Below are 25,207 nucleotides of genomic sequence, written 5' to 3' on the forward strand. Positions count from 1 at the left end.
CTTTCTATATTCTGCCTTGTTCTCACTTGTGTTATCAACCTGACATGTCATACACCCCTTTTTTCCGTTTCATCGTACTCACTATCTCTTTTGTCATTGAGGGAGCTCTGGCTTTCGTTGCCCTAATTTTCCGTCTTGTGGGAATGTGCCTCTTTAAGGGCCGCCCAGTTTTCAATTACAGTTTTGCCTGCCAATCTTTGAATCCAATTTAACTGGGCCAGATCTATTCTCATCCCATTGAAATTGGCCCTCCTTCAATTGAGTATTTTTACTTTAGAGCGGTCCATGTCCTTTTCCATAGCTATTCTAAACCTTATGATACTATGATCGCTGTTCCCTAAATGCTCCCCCACTTATATTTGCTCCACTTGGCCCAACTCATTCCCTAGAACCAAGTCCAGCAATGCCTCCTTCCTCATTGGGCCAGAAACGTATTGGTCAAGAAATTCTCCTGAACGCATTTCAAAAATTCATCCTCCTCTTTGCCCCTTATTATTATTATTATTATCCCGGTCTATATTAGTATAGTTGAAGTCCCCAGTTATCACTACTCTATAGCTTTTGCACCTCTCTGTAATTTCCCTGCAAATTTGCTCCTCGATATCCTTCCTAGTTGGTGACCTATAGAATACGCCCAGTAGTGTGATGGCACCTCTATTGTTCCTTAACTCTAACCAAATAGATTCTGTCCTTGACCCCTCCAGGACATCCTCTCTCTCCAGCACTGCAATATTCTCCTTAATCAATACTGCCATTACCTCCTCCTTTCTTTCCTTCTCTAACTTTCCTGAACACCTTGTATCCAGGAATATTTAGTACTCAATCCTTCCCCTTTTTGAGCCAGGTCTCCGTTATCGCCACAACATCATATTCCCATGTGGCTATTTGCGCCTGCAGCTCACCAACCTTGTTTACCATGCTTCGTGCATTTACACAGATGCACTGCAAACCAGTCTTAGACTTTCTTGTACTCTCTCTTAGTCTGATCCCACCTAATACTATGCTATTATTTGCTCTAATGCTATCTTTTCCCCCCGATCCTTTGTGCCCCTTGTTTCTCCTTTCCATTGCTACATCCTAGTGCCCATCCCCCTGCCAAATTAGTTTAAATCCCTGCCCACAGCACTAATGAACCTCCCTGCGAAGGCATTGGTCCCAGCTCCCTTGAGGTGCAACCTGTCCGGCCTGTACAGAACTGGTCCCAATGCCCTAGGAATCTAAAGCCCTCCCTCCTGCACTATCTCTCCAGCCATGCATTTATTTGCTCTATCCTCCTATTTCTATACTCACTAGCGCGTGGCACCGGGTGTAATCCGGAGATTATTACCTTTTGAGGTCCTGCTTCTTAATTTCTTTCCCAACTCCTTAAAATCTGCCTGCAGGACCTCATCCCTCTTTCTACCTATGTCGTTGGTACTGATATGGACCATGACCTCTGGCTGTTTATCCTCCTCTCCCAGAATGTTCTGCAGCCGCTCAGTGACACCCTTGACTCTGGCACCAGGGAGGCAACATACCATCCTGGAATCACATCTGCCTGTCTGCTCCCCTAACTATAGAATCCCCTATCACTATTGCTCTGCTGAGCTTTCTCCCCCCCACCCCCACCCCGTACAGCTGAGCCATCCATGGTGCTGTGGACTTGGCTCAGGCTGCACTCCGCATTGGAACCCTCTCCCTCACCAGTATTTACTGGTTAGAGAGTGAGATGCACTCAGGGGACTCCCGTGGACCTTGTTCAGATCCCCGAAAGAACCAAATCTCTGGGGTCCCGCTCCACCAGCTCAAGCGTGGCAGAGAAAAACCTCTGTCTGCCAACACTGATGTTCGTAGGCATTGTCCCTAATTTTGGGGATGGGGCAATGTGCATAACCAGGGTGGATGTATCATGCCTGTGAAGGCACTTCAACATCACCTACCCTGATACAACTCTACAAGATGGAGCATCCCATAGCTACTCTGTCTGAGGTGCCCCGATGCCCTTCCAGGTCAAAGTTATGCCCCCTTCAAGTTACAGCACGCCATGAATGCCAGCCTCAACTTTGGAAGCAATTGACTAAAGTGCCAAAACCCAACTAATGACCAGGTTGCTTGTTGACCTGTATGTACCTTCCCTAACCATTGTAGAAGGTTCTTTAGCTAGAAAAGGTCCGACTTTGAAAGTATAACTTTTGACCACTGTGCATGCTGGGTTGTTTGTTTGTTGTTTTGTGTGGAATGTGTCCTGTAGAATGAAAGGGTGAATCCGCAGCAGTCGCAGCCTCAGAAGATATTACAGAACAGTTATTGAAGTATAAAGCTAGGCGTCTGTTTGGTTCCAATCTGATTTGTTTGCTATTTTATCCCCGTTATGCTTTTAAAGGCACTTCGTCGTCATGAAAAAAATGTTTGTCAAGTCTATCCAACAATGGGTACAATGGTGCAATGGTGCAGATGATGTAATAGGAAGTGAAAAAAAGAAAGACAGGTTTATAGAGTGATTAACATAGTGATTAGAGCTGAGGGTTAAAAGTCACGTGGTTAAAGTGAAGATGGTGGCAATAAGCAACTAAAGTTAAAGAATATCCTGAAGGTCATTGCGGTGGAAGTCTGAGAACATGTTGAGCTGGAAAGTTGATGAACTGACTTGGAATATTGCAACTGAAGTTCCACACTGGTAGCACAGTGAGAGGCACTAGAAACATCAAAGAGCCCCAGGAGGCAGCAAAGAAATATTATAAAAACAGAATCCCTCAGAACAAACTGAAAAGAAAGTACTGTTGGAGGAGAGATGGGGATTTTAAAAAAATTAAATTGTCACCTGCGATGACACAACATGTGTATCAAGGGTCCGCAATTACAGTGTATTTTTGGTGCAAAAGTTGCGTACTTCTGGTATGGGGGACTGGAATTTGAGGGTACTGAAATTTGAAGTGTAACTGAGACACGCCAGAGTTACAGTTTGCGCTGACTCCTTCTCGGTTATTGGTATTGAGGATGGCCTAGGATTTCACCGTGGTGCTTGCCTTATGTCACAGGTCCTCGGTGCCTCCATGTGAATGATGTTCATCCCGCATCCTTCTATTTAGAGCAGGATGCCAGCGATGTGAGTCAATATGCTTGGGAGTCAAGGGCTGACTCCACTGGAACCTCCGTTTCTGACTGTCATGTCCCACTTTCATTACTGACTCTTCTGGCACCATGAAGGTAATGAATGACTATGACATACATAAAGAGGGACTGCAAGCACAAGTCAGGGGAGCAGGCTGCTCTGGTGAGGTCATTAAACTTCTTCCTACACTGCAAAGGAGTCCTGGGAGTCAAGGTGGTGGCATTCACTGCCACAGCCACCTCCCTCAAAAAATGCACACCACTTTCTTGGCAGGCCTCCAGTCCCTGATTTCAAACACTCTGTTCCTTCTGCTCCATATTTCTGTTAGGAAGATATGCTGAAGTTTGATGTTCATTTCTTCAATCTGGCTGCCATCCTTGTGGCCCATGTTGCCTGCTTCCTCCAGTACTGCATTTCCCCTTTAAGCATCAGTGGATTTTAATTCCTTCTGCTTCATCACATCTCTGCATCTCCTCCAAGTATCTTCCAGACTCCACGCCCACTCCCTCAGCTCCCTATAACCCTGCCCCCTCACTCTCCCTGCTTCCCCATCCAACTCTCCCACCTCCCTCCACCCCCCCCCCAAACAACCACTTCCTCCCCTCCAGGTATTTTCCAGCCAATTTCTCTTCATGGACGATTTGGAACCTCAATTCCTCCCCTGCGCTGTTTTCTGCTCCACTGCTATATCAGATGCGTTGTAGGGAAGCTGTATTTACATAGCCTGCACGGTTCAGCCTATGCAACTTAGCTGAACCCGCAGTTTATGATGGGGTCAGCTATTTGAAAGTGGATGGAAGTCCCACTCCGTCATAGTTGTGCCGTTAGTATTTCAGGTCCCAAACCATTTTTTAAACCTTATTAAACACAGTATTGAAAAGTATATTTTTGTTTTTTTTACAGTATGGTCGAGTATTCTGGAACAGCATGTTTTGGAGCTGTACAGATAAGATGTTATAACGAGACCTCTAGTTTGTGAACTTTGGGTACAGACAGCATTGGGCCTGTCTCTTATGTCCCACAGTTCAGTAACCCTCCCCTCCCCCGTGAAGAATAGAAATTTGGGTGGTATATGAAGGAGTGGCCAGTGCCCAGCATGTGTGAGCATCTTTTGGCAGAGAGAAGAAAATTGTGGGTGGGGAAAATGGTTCCTGAATTAAATTATTTGGAACTCATGTGGAATCTCTACTCGGTTCATTCCTTGCATAACTTTTTACATTATACATAATGTTTTGCCTATTTTAAGTTGAATCACAACTTCATAATTAAACCCTGTATGGATACGTCTGTCTCTAAATTGTTGCATGCCCCCAACCCACACTGTTGTGAATTCCATCCATTTCCAACTCCTAGTGTTCTTCACAATTGTTTTTATTCTTGTATCATTGCAGGTCCTCTTTGCTTTAAACCAAACTCTACTGCAACACGAGAGCCTCCGAGCAGGCAGTTTGCAGGCCCCTTACACAACAGAGGACCTCATCAAACACTACAACTGCGGGGACTTGAATGCTGTCATCTTCAATCACGACACATCCCAAGTAAGGCACCGTAGCTGTTATTTTGTTGACATTTTCAATCTTGTCAAAATGAGTGCAGAGAAAGGGTCAATTGAGATGGGAAAAAAAAGTTCCAGATTATTTTAAAAGCTTTATAGCAGCTAATTGCAAGATTGCAAGTTTATTATCAAGTATAGAAGGAATGGCTAAATATAGACGCCTGTCAAATCAGTTTGCATTTTTTTCTGTAACTACTTTGAATTGAATCATGATCTTTTGGCTCGTATCAAGCCAGCTCAATGAAGCAAACCCTTGTAAACCATAGGCTGTTGTTGACGTGGCTGCTGTGCCCCTAAATGTGTCCACGTCATTTCAGTTAATGGAACTAATGTGGAGTTGGCACCAGACAAACGCTGAGAAATTTGTTGTTTTTGAATAATATTTAGAGGGTTTCAGAGAAATTGGACAACAGCCTAACAAACGTTACATGAGTTAGTGGAGCTCGGCCAAACCAGCATGGTTTCTGATTAGATTACTGTATGCTCTGGCACTGCACTCTGGCTTTAGTGCTTGCTGTCAGTTGCAATTTAGTAGCACGCCTCAAATCCTTTGAAGACTGTGGAAAAAGTTTTTTTTGTCATTATTTTTTTTAATATATAAGATTAATTTTTTTACTTCATGAAAAGTTCATTAATGGGAACATGGTGTTTTGTAGCCTGTAATTATAAGATTGTTTCTGTTGGACGCTCAGATGTATTGTTCAGCAGACTGCACAGATCCTATTTCCAAGGCTTTTGCTGATCTCCCAAAAATACACTTTTTCTGTAATTTCTTCCCCCTGCTCATGAATTTATATCCATGCAGCAAATATTTTCTGTTTAAGGAGGGGAGGGGAAAGAAACCTGAAGAAAGGTGTGGCCTAGATGCTGAACAGTTGTGAATAGGAGCTTGTCACTATTTGGTCTGTGTGGTGCAACAGGAATGTCTTCCCCAGAGCTTGCAATCAGCTACTGTTCCATGTAAAGCCATTGCAACTGAATCTGAATTCTTCCTATTTCTGAAGAAAGATCTCCTGCCAGTTGCTTTTAGCAATTTGTAAGACTTTTAAATTTAAAAAATATTTCTACAAGCAAAACAAATTCTACTGACTTTCCCCCCCCCTTCCCTTTTAGGTTTGCAAATTGTTTCCAAAGGAATAAATGGAAAATGTTGGTGGTTTAGAGCCTGTTTTATGATCAGATCTGTCAAGTTTGTATTTTCACAAGCCCCAGTCTTTTGAATTTATAATACCATGTTTTCATCAGTTTTCTGGTCCTCTAGCATATGCAATTGATCGCACTATGATCGATTGCAGAGGCTTTTAATTTTTTTAATTAAACCACCCCATCACCATGGCAACACTGAACACCAAGGACGAAAAGACGCCCCTAGTGTCCAGTGCTGCTATGGTACAAATGACTGAAAATATACTGGACGAGGTGTTTTCTCTATTTGCATATGTATACAATATGCCTGTCCATATTGTACACCACTGGACACTGCCTGCAGGAAGATAAAAGCATGTCAAAATAATCATCGAACCATTCTTTTGCCCCCGCCTGCCTCAGTTCCACTGAATACTCGGCGGAGGGAGATCAGGAAATCTTGGCCATATTGTCTGGAAACTGCCTTCACCAGTCATATCCCCACCGTCATTTTGTTGCCCAAAGGTATTGAGGCCAGCATTAAAATATGGCCGGTGATTCAATGAGTTTTCTGCTGAGACTCACTAACAGAGATACTAATTATAATCTCACTGTTTGCTGTGATGTATTTGGTTTGTATCACCCATTTAATCTATCATTTTTAGATAAATCAGATCATCACTTTCACTGCTGCACTCATGGACTTTTGTTTCTCTTTCACTCCCAAATGTTGTTCTCCCCCCTTGTTCTCCTGTCCTAATGGTGCAGGCGAGGGCGGGGGGTGGTGGTAGGCAGTAGCTGCAGCCTGGTAACTAGTTGAGTGGACGTTTTTCATTAGTGAGCCTAGATGGTTAATAGGCTAATTAACCATGGGAAGGGGGGAATTCGATCACAACTGAGCCTGATCCAATTCACGCAGGAACATTTTACAATGGGGATCATCAAGTTGTAATCAGGAGACTGATTGATTTTTCTCTCTCCAGCCAGGGATGCTGAGCTCAGTATCTTTGACATCAGCGCGAACAACACAGACCAGGGATTGAATGTAGCACTTTGTATTTGTCAGACTAGACAGTGCATTTACCTATTGGGCTATGAGGGAGCATGAACTGACACTTCAGTTTGCTCTAGTAATTCTTTTTGTTCAATTAATAACATTTTGAAAACTGGAAAATGGTTCTCATTTGGGGGGGGGGGGGATGGTGAATTGGGCAGGGTTTGTGCTTGTGTGTGTTTATGCGTGTGTGTGTGTGTAAACCTCAGTTGATGATAGGATCAGGCATGGGTGCAATAGCACCACAAGCCTGCACCCTCCTCATGCAGATAGTCTGCTGAATCACTGTTTCAGCTCTTACTTAAATAATGGCCACTTGGGCAGTGAACCTAGGGTACCGATGCTCCTGGAAATGTACCCCAGCAAAGAATCAACACTAACAGGAGAGGAGGATGGGACAAAATTGATGAGAAGAACTTCTTCAATTGGATGACAATGCCAACCACAGTCAGAGTGTGTTGCTGTTCTGTATCCTAACTCGCACCAAGTCCCGCTCTCCCGTCACCCCTGTGCTCACTGACCTACATTGGCTCCCAGTCCGAGAACATCTCGATTTTAACATTCTCATCCTTGTTTTCAAATCCCTCCATGGCCTCACCCTTCGCTATCTCTGTAACCTCATCCAGCCTTATAAACCTCCGAGATCTCTGCGCTCCTCCACTTCTTGCCTCTTGTGCATCCCCGATTTTAATTGTTCCACCCCATTGGCTGCTGCATTTTCAACTGCCTAGGCTCTATGTTCTGGAATTCCCTCCCTAAACCTCTCTGCCTCTCAACCTCTCTCTCCTCCTTTAAGACGCTCCTTAAAACCTACCTCTTTGACTAGGCTTTTGGTCACCTGTCCTAATACCTCCTTATGTGGCTCGGTGTTAAATTTTGTTTGATAACCCTTCTATGAAGCGCTTTGAGACGTTTTACTACATTAAAGGCGCTATATAAATGCAAGTTGTTGTTGTTGTTCCTAGAACAGCTGGATGACCAGAAGTGGCTGGTGAAAAGATTAAGAGACCAAAATTTTAAAGAGGCAGTCACAGATGATCACTTCAGCAATGACATGGTTAAGTACCTAGAGACTGGGGCTGTAAGGTTATTATGCAGAAAACTAAGAGCAACATATGTTGATATTTGGTGAGTGTTAAATGCACACATGTGCTACAAGTGGACATGTACCTCTAGTGGTCCAGGGTGGTGCAGTGTTACCCAAAATAACCTGCAGCTAAAGTGACTCTTGGCCACCTTCCATTTATATTTGCATAGCAAGTTATAATATTAGTCTTCTTTTTCCGTTTCAGATATTTTCATTTTATTGCATCAATATACTTAATGGGAATATCCACAATTGAACAGAAATGTTGACTAGAATCAATGGTATATGTTTAAAATGGTTCCTTTAATGCTGGTCAAGAGGCTATGGAATTGGGATTTGTTTTACCAAGAAGAGTAGTGGTGCAGGACTGTGCATGAAAGTTGCTGGAGGGAGTGCCGATTGTTCAGTTTTGTATGGTTAGAGTATCCAACCCTGTGGCTCAGTCCCCCATTTTATCCGGCTCATTAGAGCTGAACCCTTTAATTCACCCTCCTGCTGGGAGAAACAGTTGACCTGCCAGTGGGATTACAGGAATTTAAAAAGATCACAGACAGCGAAGACAGCTCTCTCAGCAGGAACACACCAGGTTGACATGTTCCTCCTGCTCCCAACAGCGCTGTTTTCATCCAGTTGAGACCTGCAGTTTGCTAAATTCCTTGGGCAGCGTCCAACTGAAGGAGGAAAGCACATCTGTTGGGAGACACGTGCTCCAACTGAGAAAGCTGGCGTTGCTATATATGATTTAAAAAAAATTCCCATGACCCCCACCAGAGGTGAATGCTTTTCCTTAATAGTGCTCACCTCACATCATTTATATCTGTTGTTCTCTGCTCGGACTGGAAGAGGGAAAGAGTATTGCCATCAACACTTGCTTAATCCATCTTGGAGAAACCCATGTTCATACACAGCGAGTCTGAAAATGATAGCACCCCTGTTTCCTCCTTCCCCCATAGATTCTCAGACCCTGCCTCAGCATGCAACCATTCTACCATTCCTTCCCTCAGTGGTGTATATGCAGTAGCTGCTGATGCTGCAGCCTCTAACCAGCCCATCTGAGTCCCGATGCTGCAGCCTGTAACCAGCCCATCTGAGTCCTGATACTGCAGCCTGTAACCAGCCCATCTGAGTCCTGATGCTGCAGCCTGTAACCAGCCCATCTGAGTCCTGATGCTGCAGCCTGTAACCAGCCCATCTGAGTCCTGATGCTGCAACCTCTAGTCCACCCACTTACCTGAGTACCTAAGTTGATGCCTTTCCCTGCCCAAAGTTGCAACGGCAAACAGGAGAGGGAAGTAAAAACGGAAGATTAAGAAAGGAAAAGAAAAAAAGGAAAGTCAAAGAAGACAAAGAATGGAGTGTGAGACAATGCGGAGAAGAGAGCCGTAAGTGAAAGAAGATAGGGACTGAAGTGAAGCAGCGGAAAGAGACAAAAGTGAAGGAGCAGAGAGAGTGATAGAAGTGAAAGAATAGAAAGAGAAGTGAATGAGCAGAGAGAAAGAGAGAGAGAGAGGGTTGAATAGTAGTGAAAGGAAAGAAAGTGAAGAAGAAGAGAGGGAGTGAAGTAAAGAGTTTGGTCCAAGGATTCCAAGAAATGTAAAATTGATTGGAGTAGGACATAGGATGGATTGGGGAACTTTACTAAAAGGGATGATGGTGGATAGGCAATGACTAATATTTAAAGAACGTGTGCAGGAATTACAACAATTATTCAATCCTGTCTGGCGCAAAAATAAAACAGGAAAGGTGGCTCAACCGTGGCTTACAAAAGAAATTAGGGATAGTATTGGATCCAAAGAGGAGACATAAAATTGCCAGAAAAAGCGGCAAGCCTGAGGATTGGGAGCAGTTTAGAATTCAGCAATGGAGAACAAAGAGATTGATTAAGAGGGGAAAAATAGAGTATGAGAGTAAACTAGCAGGGAACATAAAAACTGACTGTAAAAGCTTCTATAAATATGTCAAGAGAAAAAGATTGGTGAAGACAAATATCGGTCCCTTACAGTCAGAAATGGGGGAAATTATAATGGGGAACAAAGAAATGGGAGAACAATTAAACACATACTTTGGTTCTGTCTTCACAAAGGAGGACACAAATAACCTGCCAGAAATGTTAGGGAACCAAGGGTCTAGTGAGAGGGAGGAGCTGAAGGAAATCAGTATTAGTAAAAAAAAATAGTGCTAGGGAAATTAATGGGGCTAAAGGTTGACAAATCCCCTGGGCCTGATAATCTACATCCCAGAGTAATAAAGGAAGTGGCCCTGGAAATAGTGGATGCATTGGTGGTCATCTTCCAAAATTCTATAGACTCTGGAACAGTTCCTACAGATTGGAGGGTGGCAAATGTAACCCCACTATTTAAAAAAGGAGGGAGAGAAAAACAGGGAATTACAGACCAGTTAACTTAACATCAGTAGTGGGGAAAATGCTGGAGTCTATTATAAAGGATGTGATAACAAAACACTTGGAAGGCATTAACGGGATTAGACAAAGTCAGCATGGGTTTATGAAAGGGAAATCATGCTTAACAAATCTACTGGAGTTTTTTGAGGCTGTAACTAGTAGAATAGATAGGGGAGAACCAGTGGATGTGGTGTACTTGGATTTTCAGAAGGCTTTTGATAAGGTCCCACATTAGAGGTTAGTGTGCAAAATTAAAGCACATGGGATTGGGGGGAATATACTGACATGGATTGAGAATTGGTTGACAGACAGAAAACAGAGAGAAGGAATAAACGGGTCTTTTTCCAGGTGGCAGGCAGTGACTAGTGGGGTACCGCAGGGATCAGTGCTTGGGCCCCAGCTATTCACAATATATATCAATGATTTAGATGAGGGAACGGAATGTAACATTTCCAAGTTTGCAGATGACACAAAGCTGGGGTGGAATGTAAGCTGTGAGGAGGATGCAAAGAGGCTCCAATGTGATTTAGACAAGTTGAGTGAGTGGGCAAGAACATGGCAGATGCAGTATAATGTGGATAAATGTGAGGTTATCCACTTTGGTTGCAAAAACAGAAAGGCAGATTATTATCTGAATGGTGATAGATTGGGAAAAGGGGAGGTGCAATGAGACCTGGGTGTCCTTGTATACCAGTCGCTGAAAGCGAGCATTCAGGTGCAGCAAGCAGTTAAGAAGGCGAATGGTATGTTGGCCTTCATTGCAAGAGGATTTGTGTACAGGAACAGGGATGTCTTACTGCAGTTATACAGGGCCTTGGTGAGACCACATCTGGAGTATTGTGTGCAGTTTTGGTCTCCTTATCTGAGGAAGGATGTCCTTGCCATGGAGGGAGTGCAACGAAGGTTTACCAGACTGATTCCTGGGATGGCAGGACTGACGTATGAGGAGAGATTGGGTCGACTAGGCCTATATTCACTAGAGTTTAGAAGAATGAGAGGTAATTTCATCGAAACATATAAAATTCTAACAGGACTAGACAGACTAGATGCAGGGAGGATGTTCCCAATGGCTGGGGAGTCCAGAACCAGGAGTCACAGTCTCAGGATACGGGGTATGCCATTTAGAACCGAAATTAGGAGAAATTTCTTTACACAGAGGGTGGTGAACCTGTGGAATTCTCTACCACAGATGGCAGTGGAGGCCAAGTCATTAGATGTATTCAAGAAGGAGATAGATATATTTCTTAATGCTAAAGGGATCAAGGGATATGGGGAAAAAGCGGGAACAGGGTACTGAGTTAGACGATCAGCCATGATCATTTTGAATGTCGGAGCAGGCCCGAAGGACCGAATGGCCTACTCTTGCTCCTATTTTCTATGTTTCTACAGCAATTAATCATGATTCTTTCTGACTCAAAAGGAATTTAGCCAGACATGACCCACTCACTAGTTGTGTCACAATTATCCAGCCCAATGATTTTTGTGATTTGGCATCCATTTCCTTATGCCTATCTGTGAAAGGTCTTGGGATGTTTCATTAGTTGAATGCATAATACAAATTCCAATTGTTATAGTGTGAGTTGTAGTCTGCGATATAGCAATAAATAATGGTAGGGACACATAACTCAAGATTTTAATTCATTCTTTGTATTAATATTGGACTGAATGTGCAATGTGAAAATGGTCACACTGAAAGTTGATGGATTGCTAAATGTTCTGCATGAGGCAGGGTCCAAGCAGTTGGAACAAATGAACCTTTATTATTATTGCCTTGAACAGACTACACTTATTGAATTCTGAACCTTTCCTGGGTGAGTGTTCCTCTGCTTTCCTCTGCTTACAGACTCCAAACAGTATCCAGCAGGAGTTGTGGGTGATTATACTGTGGGGGCATTTGGGTGATTTCTGTTTTGTTGGGTACATCCCTGTAATGAGTTGGATATTGTACAGAAAGTTTTGGTATTGCAACTTGTCCATATTGAGTTATTCCAGCTCATTGTAAGATGAGAAAAATGACTCTTGTTGGTAACTGTGATATCCCTTGGGCAGGGGGCTGGTGGGAGAGTGCTTCTACTCTTTCAGTTAATTGTTTTAAGTATTGTATGATGGTCTTGTTAATTTGTTTACCCCGTGAGGTAGTGTAACCTTAGAGGAGCTTGCATTTAATAGGTGACTACTTAAACATTTATAACCCATTTAATTGATTAGGGCTGTGAAAAGGCTATTTGAATGCTGTCTCATACTTGGTGTACAGGATCAATTTCAGTGAAATTGTGTTCCTTCAGAACAAAATCATTCTAAAATGTTGTGGAAACATGATGAAACGTTTTAAATTAACTCGTCAAAAATACTATGGGCACATTTATTGTCAACAGTTTGTCATTTTCTGTCCATAGAGGTACATTGTAAATGACTTGGTTGTCTGAATTGTAACCTTGTGCACTGCCAAAGAAATGACTGTTCACTGGGCTAGATTAGTGTTTGTGGCATATTGAGCAGAAATGAATGATACTGTTATAACATGTCGTTCCTTGGGAAGGTCTTTCTGATGTTTTAAAAGAAAACCGAAAAGTACATTTTATTTATTTTTTATATATCATAAAGTAGTGATTTCAGGAGGTTGAATAAACCTGAACTTATTCCAAGCTGACCCAGTTGGCTGTAACGCTGGAACACTGCATGACTTCTAGCGAGAATGATTATGAATCACAGTCTCTATTGCCGACCATACGCTCAACTGTCCTTAGAGAGAGTGAGTTCAGCAGCAGCTTGGGGGGCCTTTAAAGCCTGCAGCTGGGAAGCCGGGAGCTTTTGGGGGGCCTGAATAGGCAGAAATATTTAAACAAAAAATAAAATTATGAAATAATGCTGCAGAACGGTGAAGTTGCAGGAAACAGTCCCTCTCATAGCCAGACTATGGTTTCTGTGGAACAGTAAGCATTAAATGAACGGACATGCACAGAAAGGTTGGAGGATGTTTCACGTATGCGGGAAAGGAACGGACAGCAATTGTCCCTGGAGAAGCTTTGGTAACTTCATTTGCTAGACCCACAGTGCAATGCACAATCTTTGGGGGAGAAACAGCTGCCAGGACATTTCTAGCTATCAAAACTGCATTTGAAATTTGAATTGGACCAACTGGAATTTATTTGGGAAAATCAAACTTTCTATATTTGATATGGATTTGGATGGCTTGTCTCTTTAAGGAAAATGGAACTATGCTCCTCTGATAGTTCAGTTGGTAAATACACTGGCCAGTGTGGACCTGAGCCATTAAGTCCAGGAAGGCCTCAGGTTTGAACCTGGTGCTTATGAAGCCAAACCCAACCAGCAGTCAGTAGTGTTGATTTTCCACTCAGAAAATACACTTGGCCAGAAGTCAGGCAGTGCAGGAAGAACACCTACCTGACCTTTAATGTACTGACCTGCTTGGGGTGCTCGATGGGCAGTCAGCCACCTGCCTGTTGTTACTACCATGAGGCCCAAGCCATTTTGAGGCCTGGGCGAGCTGTGGGCACCAAACCAGCACTCCAAGGCAGCTCACAGGTCGGGGGAGGAAATCAGCTGGCTCTACATACAGACGGCTGACAGTCGGCACAATCCTGGGGGATGGGGGCCTCGCATGGGGCCAGCAGCGGGGCAGAGTTTTTTTCTGGGCCCAAGAGGAGCACTCCAGCTCCTCCTGGCCCTACAAAAATAAAAGTTAAAAAGAAACTTTGACCATTTTCTGAGCAGCCTCCAGCAGTCCCTTTAAAGGCCCCTGGTTAGGTCACTCAACAGCGATATAAATGTATCACCCATTTCAGGACTGTGCCTAAGATGGTGGCAGCCAGAGTGTCAGCATAAACAAGGTGATAAGTTACCTAATGCCATTTTCAGGCTGCTACCACCCCATTTCATGCGACGTCAGCAAAGAGATTTGGAACTATGAGCCTGATTCCCTGATGGTGCACTCAGGAAGCGCAAACATGCGATCTGTGTGTGCATCATGGAATCAGGCTTCACTGCACCCTGAATTCCCAAACATTAAAATGTATCTATCTCTTGTTGGTCTTTCTGTTCTTCCTTTACATATAAGTAAAAGGGAATTCTCACTAGGAAATCCATTATGGACACTTGAAAATGGCAGTGCCACAATAATTAGCTCCAAGGCACCTGAACACCAAAGTGGAAACAAGAAGAAAACAAGAAATAAGATTCAGAAATGGCCTTATAATGCTTCCACTAATCTTTATATATGATATTTTACATCCACTTCTGTAAACAGCACAGTCTTTAGCAATCCCAAATGCCTAATTTAAATGGACAGGTAGATGAATTGAGGCTGTGCCAGTGTGAATGCTGGTAATTGCGTGGATGGTGCAATTACATTATTGTGACTCCATTTCCTCAGGAAAACTGATGAGTACTTCTTGGGATGCTCAAATTCCTGCTATACAATTGGACATAATGCTAAATAACTAAGAATATGTGTAATAGAACTCTACCTCTTTCCCACTTTGTTATTCCAATTATCAGGCACATTTGATAAGAAAATCTAAGCTAGTGCTTCTAGGAGAAGAAAAATGGGAAAGGAAAGGAAAAATATAGAGCTGCATGTACACAGCACTTGGGGAAAAAAAGTTCGCATTTATATAGCACCTTTCATCCCAAAGTGCTTCACAAGTAATTAATTACTTTTGAAATGCAGTCACTGTTGTTAGATTAGATAGACTTGAAGGATTACCTATAAATGTAGCTTTTTTGGTAACCTTGTGTGTACCTGATCTATCCAATTTCTGTGCTGGTCTGCCCATTGGAGGTACCTGTTTTGTTGATGACACCAAGCTATTTGCCAATGTGAGAAGTATAAGGAAGATTGCTATCGTTCAAAAGGATGCGGACTAATTAAGCAAAAGTTAAGGAATGGCAGATAAAATTAACGTGAATAAATGTAAGGTGAAGGTTGTCATGCGAATTTCAACAATGATAGCAAGAGAGGTCTCCAATCATATTCATGTTTGTATTCTCCTGTCATACATATGTATACAGATGGCTAGCAAGACCGATGGACACACACAAAATTTTCCTGCACTTGTATCATTGGTACTCACAGAGTCAGGTTAAGCTCTCAGATGAGCCTTTACTGTCTTTGCTGCATAGTTGTCAGCTACTTCTTTGCAAACGGCAGCATGGCTGACTAGGCCATGGCAGTACTTTCCCTGTCCTCTACCGGGCACTGTCTAGCTGTTCATCATATTTTCCTTGAGCATGTCCTTCAGCCATTTGTACTGGCTGTTTTTCACACATTTTCTCTATTTTGAGTCAACCATAGAATTTCTGTTTTGAAGCTCATCCATTCTCACCAGCACAGCTGAGAGTTTATCAGCTTTACCTTAATGCTGGTGGTGTCTTTCTGTGCCAGAATTTGGTGTTGGGTACTTTGTTCTGCCATTTGGCATTCAGTATGATGCAGAATGGCCACATGTGGGACTTGTTATGTTCTTTGATTTGCTTTCAGAAGCAGGTTCAAGACTTCTAGCCATACGTAGGGTGAAGACAGCTGCTTGTTAGATTTTGACCTTGCTCTACGTCTTTTTGCTATCTTGATCAAACAGCCATTTCTTAAAATGCACAAAAGAAGCACCCATTTTCTTGATGCAGCTTAGTCGATAATTGGTCGATAGTTCCTTCATTAGAAAGGGTGCTGACCATGTTTGTGTCAGCTTAGCTCAATAGGTGCACTCTTGCCCCTGAGTTAGAAGGTTATGGATTCAAGTCTCACTATAATGTAGGCTGACTTTTCAGTGCAGTACTGAGGGATTGGTGCATTATCAGAGGTACCATCTTTTGGAATGAAATGCTAAACTGAAGCCCTGTCTACCTTTTCAAGTGATCCTAAAATCTCCTAAGGTACTATTTGAAAAGCAAGGGAATTCCCTCAGTGTCCTGGCCAACATTTATCCCTCAACCAACACCACTGAAACAGATTTATAGTCATTTATCTCATTGCTGCGTGTAAATTGGCTGCCACATTTCCCTACATAACAACAACGACTATACTTCAAAAGTCATTTTGGTGCAGCAGAGGAGCATAGGTTCAATCTGTATTTTGCTGATCTCAGAAGTGTTATTATGAGATGCTGGGAGAGGAACTGAATTGAAGGGGGAGTCTATACAGGCCATTGCTTCATTCCTCTTACAATCAATTGAAGAATGTCATGGATGGGGGCCTGGGTGCAGCTCAGCTGCCCAACCACATGGTCAGCATAAACTTATAAAACCAGTGCAGGAAGAAAAAGGGGCACAAATAGACACATTTCATATCTTCCAAAAAAAAATGGGACAGCACCTTTATGAAATGATGGAAGGTGGGTTTGTGCTCTCACATTGATCACAACCACACCAATGTGAGAAAGCTAGTGCATTCCTCCATAAGGGGATTGGCATTGGAAAAATTGATTGGATAGACATCCAGCCTCTTGCATAGCTTCAGTTGACCCACTTTGAGCAGCATTGCTGGAAGAGCAGAAATTTATTTGGCGGGGACAGAGCAGAAAATAACTTGGAAAGGCTTGTTTCCAAAACAAACAAAAACCTGGGCTAGGATTCAAATCATCATGGAAGGGGCATCTCCTATGAATCAGTCAAGAACTAACAGTTGTGGTAGTTGTGGAGAGATAGAAGACCAAAACCATCTTGCCCTGATGTGGGATATGTGATAGTTAAAGGTAGTGGAGGGACCAAAATATCCAGAGCTAATCTGAAGCAAATATTCATGGAATGCCTGCTATAATGAAGTGGAGATGCCGGTGATGGACTGGGGTTGACAATAATGAAGATGGTTTTAAGTGTAAAACCTGCTAATGAAATGTTGAAAGAATTGGAATGGTGTATATAGAGATAAATGAATGTAAATCTTTCTGTCACATGCATAATTATCAGGAAATTTGGAAACCCAACTTTGGGAAGAGATAAGATCAGGAATGTGGGTAAAGATTATGAAATGAAATAAGTTAATTACATTATTGTGGAGGAACATGATAATTACTTTTGATGTGTGATTGATGTGAAGGAGAAGCTTTGTGTCTATAATTCCTTTGCAGCTGACCTTGTTGTCTGATGGGATGATAATAACTTCATCTGCTATAAATCATGAAGAAAGGGGTGTCTGGCTCTTAAGTGTTTTAAGACGCTTTTCTGGAAAATTGATGAGAATAGCTTGAGGAAACAACGTGATAATTGAATGACCGGGTGTACTGCAATCATTACCCAGCCTCTTTTAGTGAAGGTGGTTCATTACAACATAAATCAACAAGAAAGTTGCCTTGTTAGCAAAGGTGTGGCATGTCACAAATCGTCAAAAAAACTCAGGAAATGGTAAAAAATCTGGAAGTTAATGTTTAATGCCCAAAACATTGGAGAGAGAAAGGAGAAACTGACTTTCCTTGATGCAATAGATAACTTTTACAGTATAATATTTTCTCTGAGCTGGTGTAGACATAACAGTGAGAAGGAAAAGAATGTTGTATATACAAGACTCCAAATTGATTGTGACTTGTTGGCTCAAGGTAGAAATAATATCAACAAATATTTAAGAAAAAGGTATTAGTGCCCTGTTGCACTTGATGGTGGGATTTTCAACTGCCTGTCACCTGTTTCTCACTTGAAAAATGGCCAATCAGCAGAGGAAAATCTGGCGGGGATCCTGGACACCCTTTTGCCTGCCTGATTTATTTTCAGGCTGACCTTTAAATGGGCGTCCAGCAATGACACCCAAAACAAGCAGGCAACTGTTTAACCATGCAAATCAGCCTCCCACGACGGTTGCAATTTTTGAAGAGAAATAGGAGGAGCATGCAATGTGCGTGTTAGTCCCTGATTTTTCCAGGCATTGAACAGCCTAACCAGGGAAAACTGGAAACTGCTCAGAAAAGGTAAGTTCTTGCTTCTTTAAAAGATTTTTCTACGGGCAGGAGGAGCATTTATGTTCATCCTGGCCCCACAGAAATTTTCTAGCCCGCTGCCAGCCTGTTCTCGCCCCAACCTCCCGGGGATATGCTCTGACTTCCCACCCTCCCAAACAGGCTCTGCCTGGTGGTTGCCTCTGTGCAGAAACTGAGAACTTGCCACAGTTTATCAGAAGCTGGCACAATAAAAATCTTGCTCCATCTCGCTTTCTATAATATACTGATATCTTACATCTGTGCTCATTTGCTGTCTGCACAACTTGACTTGCTGTTGTCATGTTTATGTTACACTAACTTTTTCCCATTATAAATCCCTACGCCCACATTTATAATGTACTAGGTGTCACCTAGATAAACTCATCACTGTGATTGCACAATCCGACCACCAGCTTCTCAAAAACCTACAAATTTTTAACAAGATGAAAATGTAATTTATTCTTGTTAGAAGTTGTGATTTGCATGTTGCTGGTCTTGATGTTGATTTAAACGTTCTGTCCTCTGAATTAGTTTGTGCTGCTATGTCTTGGCTGGAGTGGCAGCAGGACTCTGAGCAACAGTCCAAGTGTCCCTGTAGCCTGCCTTTGAAGGAAATTGGTAAGAGAACAGCACTGCAGTGCCAAGCAATAGTTGGAGGAAAAGGGGAAACAAGTGTGGGTCCGAAGAATGATGGTATGGGTATAGGAGACGGGTGCTGGTTTGACTGTGGCTTTACTTTTTATTCAAGGTGGCATGGAGCAGGTGTACAGTCGGGGCGGAGAGGCGGCATTTCTTCTCTCTGGCAGGGAAACAGTTGTTAGTGGCTCAGGAGAGGCCCGGTGAATTTCTTCAACATCTGTCAAAGGGGTTTATGGTTACTTTTCCTCGTCTGCCTCCAAACAAAGCATTTCACAAAAGATGGTGGGGAAGGGGGGGGGTTGTAGGGTAGGGTCCACAGTATTGATGATGGCCTCTCTCATAAAGTGAAAAGGACTAACAGTATTTTGCAACAAGTGCAGAAGCAGCAAGACAATTTTTTAAATTCCAAATGTCAAAATTAAAGACTTTTCTTGACAATGTAAGGCTGTCCCTCAAGACAATAGGGTGTAATTTTGACTTTTGTGTGATGGTGTAAAACGGATGAGCGAATCGGCAACCCGTTTTACATCTCTCCTGATTTTCATGACTATTGAAGTCAATGGAAATAAAAATTGGGAGAGATGTAAAACCGGCTGACAATTCACTATAACCCGTTTTACACTATAGCACTAAGTCAAAATTACCCCCTTGGAGCAGCGCAGAAAGCAGTAACACCAGATTTTTATGGATAGTTTGCCGCTGATCTGCACCTAGCATTATTAGAGGGTATGTGTGTGCAAAGCTCTCTGATATTTGTTTACATGTAATTTACATTGTGTGAGACCAAAAAAGCCATGGAGGAGGTTTGGGTGCAGTGCTATTTAGGATCAGAATGTGGGTGAAGGATTAGCAAACTTTTTTTTCTGCATTGCATCCATTTTTCATATGCTATTTGGGAATGTGGCAAAGGAAAATCAGTTCTAATATGTCATCCTGATTCATTTAGCATCCAATCTTCCTTCTGGCTTTGGGTTGGTGATTCAGTATTGAGGAGTTGATAATTCTTTGGACATTGAGTTGCTCCGTTGGTTCTGCATTATCCAGTATTCACTGGGAAACAAAGGACACTATCTCCTGGTTCCATTCATACCTGTTATGGTACAATTGTAAACAATTTTACAACACCAAGTTATAGTCCAGCAATTTTATTTTAAATTCACAAGCTTTCGGAGATTTTCTCCTTCCTCAGGCAAATGTTTCAAGATCTCCTTGAAGCCTATGCGTAGGCTTCAAGGAGATCTTGAAACATTTGCCTGAGGAAGGAGAAAATCTCCGAAAGCTTGTGAATTTAAAATAAAATTGCTGGACTATAACTTGGTGTTGTAAAATTGTTTACAATTGTCAACCCCAGTCCATCACCGGCATCTCCACATCATGTTATGGTACAGGCACTATTTGCCTCTGATGGTTTCTCCTCTATCGACAGTCATCCTGTTGTGCTATAAGGATCCATCCCTGGTCCCCTCTTCACCATCTACATTTTGCCTCTTGGTGAGGTCATCAGGAAGCACGGAATCATTTTCCACTTGTATGCTGATGACACCCAGTTCTCTCTCAGTGCCTCCCCCATTGATCCAAAGACTGTTGCTACACTCTCCATTAGACTGTCTGACATCAAGACCTCAATGAGCTAAGCTTTCCTCTATTTCAATGTTGGCAAAACTGTAGCCATCCTTTTTGGCTTCTGCTGGCAGCTACTTGTCTTTGCCCTTGACTCCATAAAGCTCTCTAGCTGCCACCTCAGGCTGAGTCAGGAAGTGCAGAACGTAGGTATATTGCTGGACCTTGAACTCAGCTTCCTCCTTCACATCTGCACCATTACCAAGACCACTTTCTTTCACCTCTGCAACATTACCTGCCTCCTCCCCCTGCCATTGAAATGTTAATCCATGTCTTTGTTATTTTGGGGTTTGACTTCTCTCACACTTTTTGAACTAGCTGCCCTGCCTTAACCCTCCACAATGATTTAAAATCCTGCAGCCCATACCTTCACCCACACAAAGTCCCACACTCCCTTCACCACTATCCCCTCTATACTGTACTGGCTCCCTGTACCCCAATGATACGTTGCGTAGTCTCGGACTCACTTTCAGAGCCCTCTTTAGCCTTGTCCTGCCCTGCCCTATGTCCCTTCTTTTTATTGTATGATTTATATCAATTAGTGTTGATTGCATTCAGGTGGTATGTATCAATTGGGGACTCTCTGGTATCCATTTGTATGAGAGCTTATCTAAGGTGTGGAGCCTGTAATATGGATCTCTGTGAATAAAGGCTTGGATACAACTGAAGACCAGGCTCTAGTATTCTGTCCTTTACCACCTGGCTATCCAGTTTATAACAACTGTGAGCACCATTTACATCAGGTTTCTCCTTGTCTTTCACTCCCTCAGCTCCACCGTTGGTCGCTTGTGCAGCCAGTACACTCCTGGCCCCGAATCCATGCCAAGTTCCCTTGGCCTTGCCACCTCCTTCTCTGCTTTCAATAACTTCTTCAAAATCATTCTCTCCAGTTCCTTCTTTGGTTCCACCCGTAAATCCATCTCCATTATTCCCTTTCCCCCGCTGCTCCAAATGTTTCGGTGCTTTGTGACCTGTATGTGACGAGCACTGTAAAAATGCAAGTTGTTGTTATTTCGATCTAATAATATTGAACCTATAAGAAACTCATAGGGGTATAACATTTTTTTACACATACTCCTTGCACTTTCAGTTGGTGGAATTAATCCCCAGGTTGTTTTCTCATTCTAAAAAGTTAGAGGTTCTGTGTCCACTTCACTGAAATGACTCCTGGTCTGCTCACCTGCTTGGAATGGTAGTCATGGGCACAATGATTGAGTTTTTTGAAGGGGTAACCAAGAAGATAGATGAGGGCTGTGCAGTAGACGTGGTCTACATGGACTTCAGCAAAGCATTTGACAAGGTACCGCATGGTAGGTTGTTACATAAGGTTAAATCTCATGGGATCCAAGGTGAGGTAGCCAATTGGATACAAAATTGGATTGACGACAGAAGACAGAGGGTGGTTGTAGAGGGTTGTTTTTCAAACTGGAGGCCTGTGTCCAGCGGTGTGCCTCAGGGATCGGTGCTGGGTCTGCTGTTATTTGTTATTTATATTAATGATTTGGATGAGAATTTAGGAGGCATGGTTAGTAAGTTTGCAGATGACACCAAGATTGGTGGCATTGTGGACAGTGAAGAAAGTTATTTAGGATTGCAACGGGACCTTGATAAATTGGGCCAGTGGGCCGATGAATGGCAGATGGAGTTTAATTTAGATAAATGTGAGGTGATGCATTTTGGTAGATCGAATCGGGCCAGGACCTACTCCGTTAATGGTAGGGCGTTGGGGAGAGTTATAGAACAAAGTGATCAAGGAGTACAGGTTCATAGCTCCTTGAAAGTGGAGTCACAGGTGGATAGGGTGGTGAAGAAGGCATTCGGCATGCTTGGTTTCATTGGTCAGAACATTGAATACAGGAGTTGGGATGTCTTGTTGAAGTTGTACAGGACATTAGTAAGGCCACACTTGGAATACTGTGTACAGTTCTGGTCACCCTATTATAGAAAGGATATTATTAAACTAGAAAGAGTGCAGAAAAGATTTACTAGGATGCTACTGGGACTTGATGGTTTGACTTATAGGGAGAGGTTCTATGATAATAAGCCCAATGAGCAGAACATTCAGGGAGCTAGTGCTTTAAGCCACTATCCTCAAACTTCTGTCAGATTTTGGGATTGCTTACATACTGATTTTCACCTCTATACAGGATTTGTACTAGAGCCATGCAGAATGAGATAGGAATGAATTATTAGTTGTTGTCCAGTTGTGTCACTAGGTATCAGTATTATGTTAAACAACTATGCTGTTGATTGATCTGATAGTTTTGAAATGTCAGAATAATTGAGAGAGAACTTACTGAGGATTTTATTGTACAGAAAGCATCAACCTGATTTAAGCTCAGCATCGGATGCTGGCTCCCAGTACTCCAGACCGGCATTCTCCCCCAGAATGCCAGCTCTGAGTGTTGCAAGCCTGTGATCTTTTCCCATTACCAGCTCCGAGTGACCTAACCTGTACCCTCCCCAGGATGTCGCACTCTTCCCCATGATGCTGGCTTCAAGTGCTCCAGGCCTGAACTTGCACCCTGAATCCCAGCTCTTGAGTGCTTCAGCACTGCTGCTTTCCCCCATAAAGCTGACTGAGTACCCCAAACTCAGACGCTCTCCCGTGTTGAAGGGTGCAGTTATTCAGACTCTATTGGCTAATTTGAATTTCATGGGCCTGGAGCATTGGAAAGTTCTGTTTTCAGTGCCGCGACTGGTGGATTCAGTATTTTATCCCCAGTACCAGCATTGATAACATAACTCTCCAAAGCTCCAGGCCCATGAGATTCAAATCAGAAGCACCAGAGGAGCCTGAATAGGCACCACAAATAGACTGAATTGCCGGGACTTCCAAGAAATAAGCTTCCTTACCTGTGAGAATCCCAGGAATTTTTGGTCCCAATTTAACTTGCCAGAGGCCAACAAAATGAGATAAGCGATCATTATTCCAGTGTGAGAGCCTTGAGAGTCACAGCTATTTGACTATAGGGAGTATCACAGCCAAGAACGATCCTGTCCTTATCTGATGGCCACACACATGCACTTCCAGCAGGGGCCAAATGTAGCGCCTCTAATCATCATGGCAGCTGAGATCCGCTAACTCAGCACAGACCAGGATTCGATTCGCAGATAAGTTACTTAATGAATAAACTTGTTGAACTATCAGGGGAGCTTCCCAGTCTGTTTATTAATAATCAAATAATATTTAATAGTTTTGCTGTTTTTCAGAAAGCTTGTACAAAACAGAAATAAGTCCGAGATTCAACCAAACATGGAGCTTGCCTGGGTTTATCAGTATGTTTAACAGCTAAGAGATTCTTGCACCACAACTCAATGAAAATAATCTGTCTTATCTCGACAGTAAAGCATGAGATTCTGTAATCCTATGTCTTACATATCTAGGAGCCATTCTTAGAATAATAATCACTTGGCTTGTTCTTCTCGCAGCTGCCTAACTTTATCAACACCACCCTCCCGCCGCATGAGCAGGTGACAGCTCAGGAGATAGACAACTATTTCCGCCAGGAGTTAATCTACAAGAGGAATGAAAGAATGGGCAAAAGGGTGACAGCACTTCTGGAGGCAAACCCAGATAAAAGCTTTTTCTTTGCATTTGGAGCAGGTATGTAGAGTGATCCCTTGTCCCTCAGGGGCCTTGACTCATCCAGATAGTATAAAGCACTTTGTCATTTTGTCCAGGCAGCCCTTAAAGACGTATTATCAGGAATCTGTGGCTTAGAAAGCAAAAGTCCTTCACTTTAAACAAGCCCTCCTACATGGCAGTGTTAAACATGGTAGCAAACTGTGATTCATCCATCATCTTTTCAATCAGATCACTTTTAAAGAATCAGAATCTTGAGCTCTCAAAGTTTAAATTGCTAAAAGGAAAAATAAAGCCTCATCAGGAATTTCGCTTTTCACTGTTACTGACTGATTATAGAGCTGATGCAGGTGGAGAAAGGTTTTAAGTCGATGAACCTGTAAACACTATACAGAAACGTTCAAAAGGTCAGACGATATCTATTAGTTAATTCTGGTTCTCGGTCAAATCGAGTTGCTTTCTTGAAGTCGATTCATTTGAAATAAAAGAAAACATTTTATTTAACAGAGAGGAATAGTTTTATTTAATTACTTGGAATTGAAATTAATTGAGGTTTGGTTTTGTTCAAATAGGCCAATCCTTGCCTACTAATAAGTGTAACTTCTGTTTAAAGTGCACCATCTTCATGAAAACCTTTTTTTTCCTCGGGAAGAGTCCCACAACATACTCATTGTGATTATGCCACACGCAAGTGACACAATGCTTTATTTCAATCCTATTTACATAATATGTTTGCCAAGCACCTTTCCATGGAGAATTTGCGCTGAGCAGACTTCCTTCTCTGTGAATGGTGTAATAATTAATTCCCAGAGCAGCAGCGGTAGCAGTGGTCTGCAATTTGCTGCTATGTTGGACACCACTGTTGCTATTAGTAACAGTTGAGGATGTTCCAAGCAGTAATGCTAATATCTCTTTTCCTCATCCTTCTCAATGATGTGAGCCAGATTGATTTCACTGAGCAACAGCATTTCTACAGACCTCGAGAGAAACCGTATTGATTTGGAGATGATTTGCTGTATATCAATATATTCGTCCTCTCAGTTGCCCCATAGATTCTGTTGTATGTTCAGCTGCTACTTTCTGAAACCCTGGTCTACTTGTGGGAAATTTGGCTCCAAATTTCA

General features: G+C 42.6%; 1 protein-coding gene across 2 annotated transcripts in view; it reads left to right on the plus strand.

Moving 5' to 3' along the window:
- Positions 1 to 25,207, plus strand: part of trabd2b (TraB domain containing 2B) — a 324,667-nt gene that overhangs the window by 144,396 nt on the left and 155,064 nt on the right. For both annotated transcript variants that reach the window (XM_067990256.1, XM_067990257.1), the window contains exons 3-4: positions 4,483 to 4,629; positions 23,930 to 24,104. In XM_067990256.1, coding sequence (XP_067846357.1) covers positions 4,483 to 4,629; positions 23,930 to 24,104 — 322 coding nt within the window. The remainder of the gene's footprint in view (positions 1 to 4,482; positions 4,630 to 23,929; positions 24,105 to 25,207) is intronic.

The sequence above is a fragment of the Heptranchias perlo genome, chromosome 9 (genome assembly GCF_035084215.1).
Source record: "Heptranchias perlo isolate sHepPer1 chromosome 9, sHepPer1.hap1, whole genome shotgun sequence".
Classification (NCBI taxonomy): domain Eukaryota; kingdom Metazoa; phylum Chordata; class Chondrichthyes; order Hexanchiformes; family Hexanchidae; genus Heptranchias; species Heptranchias perlo.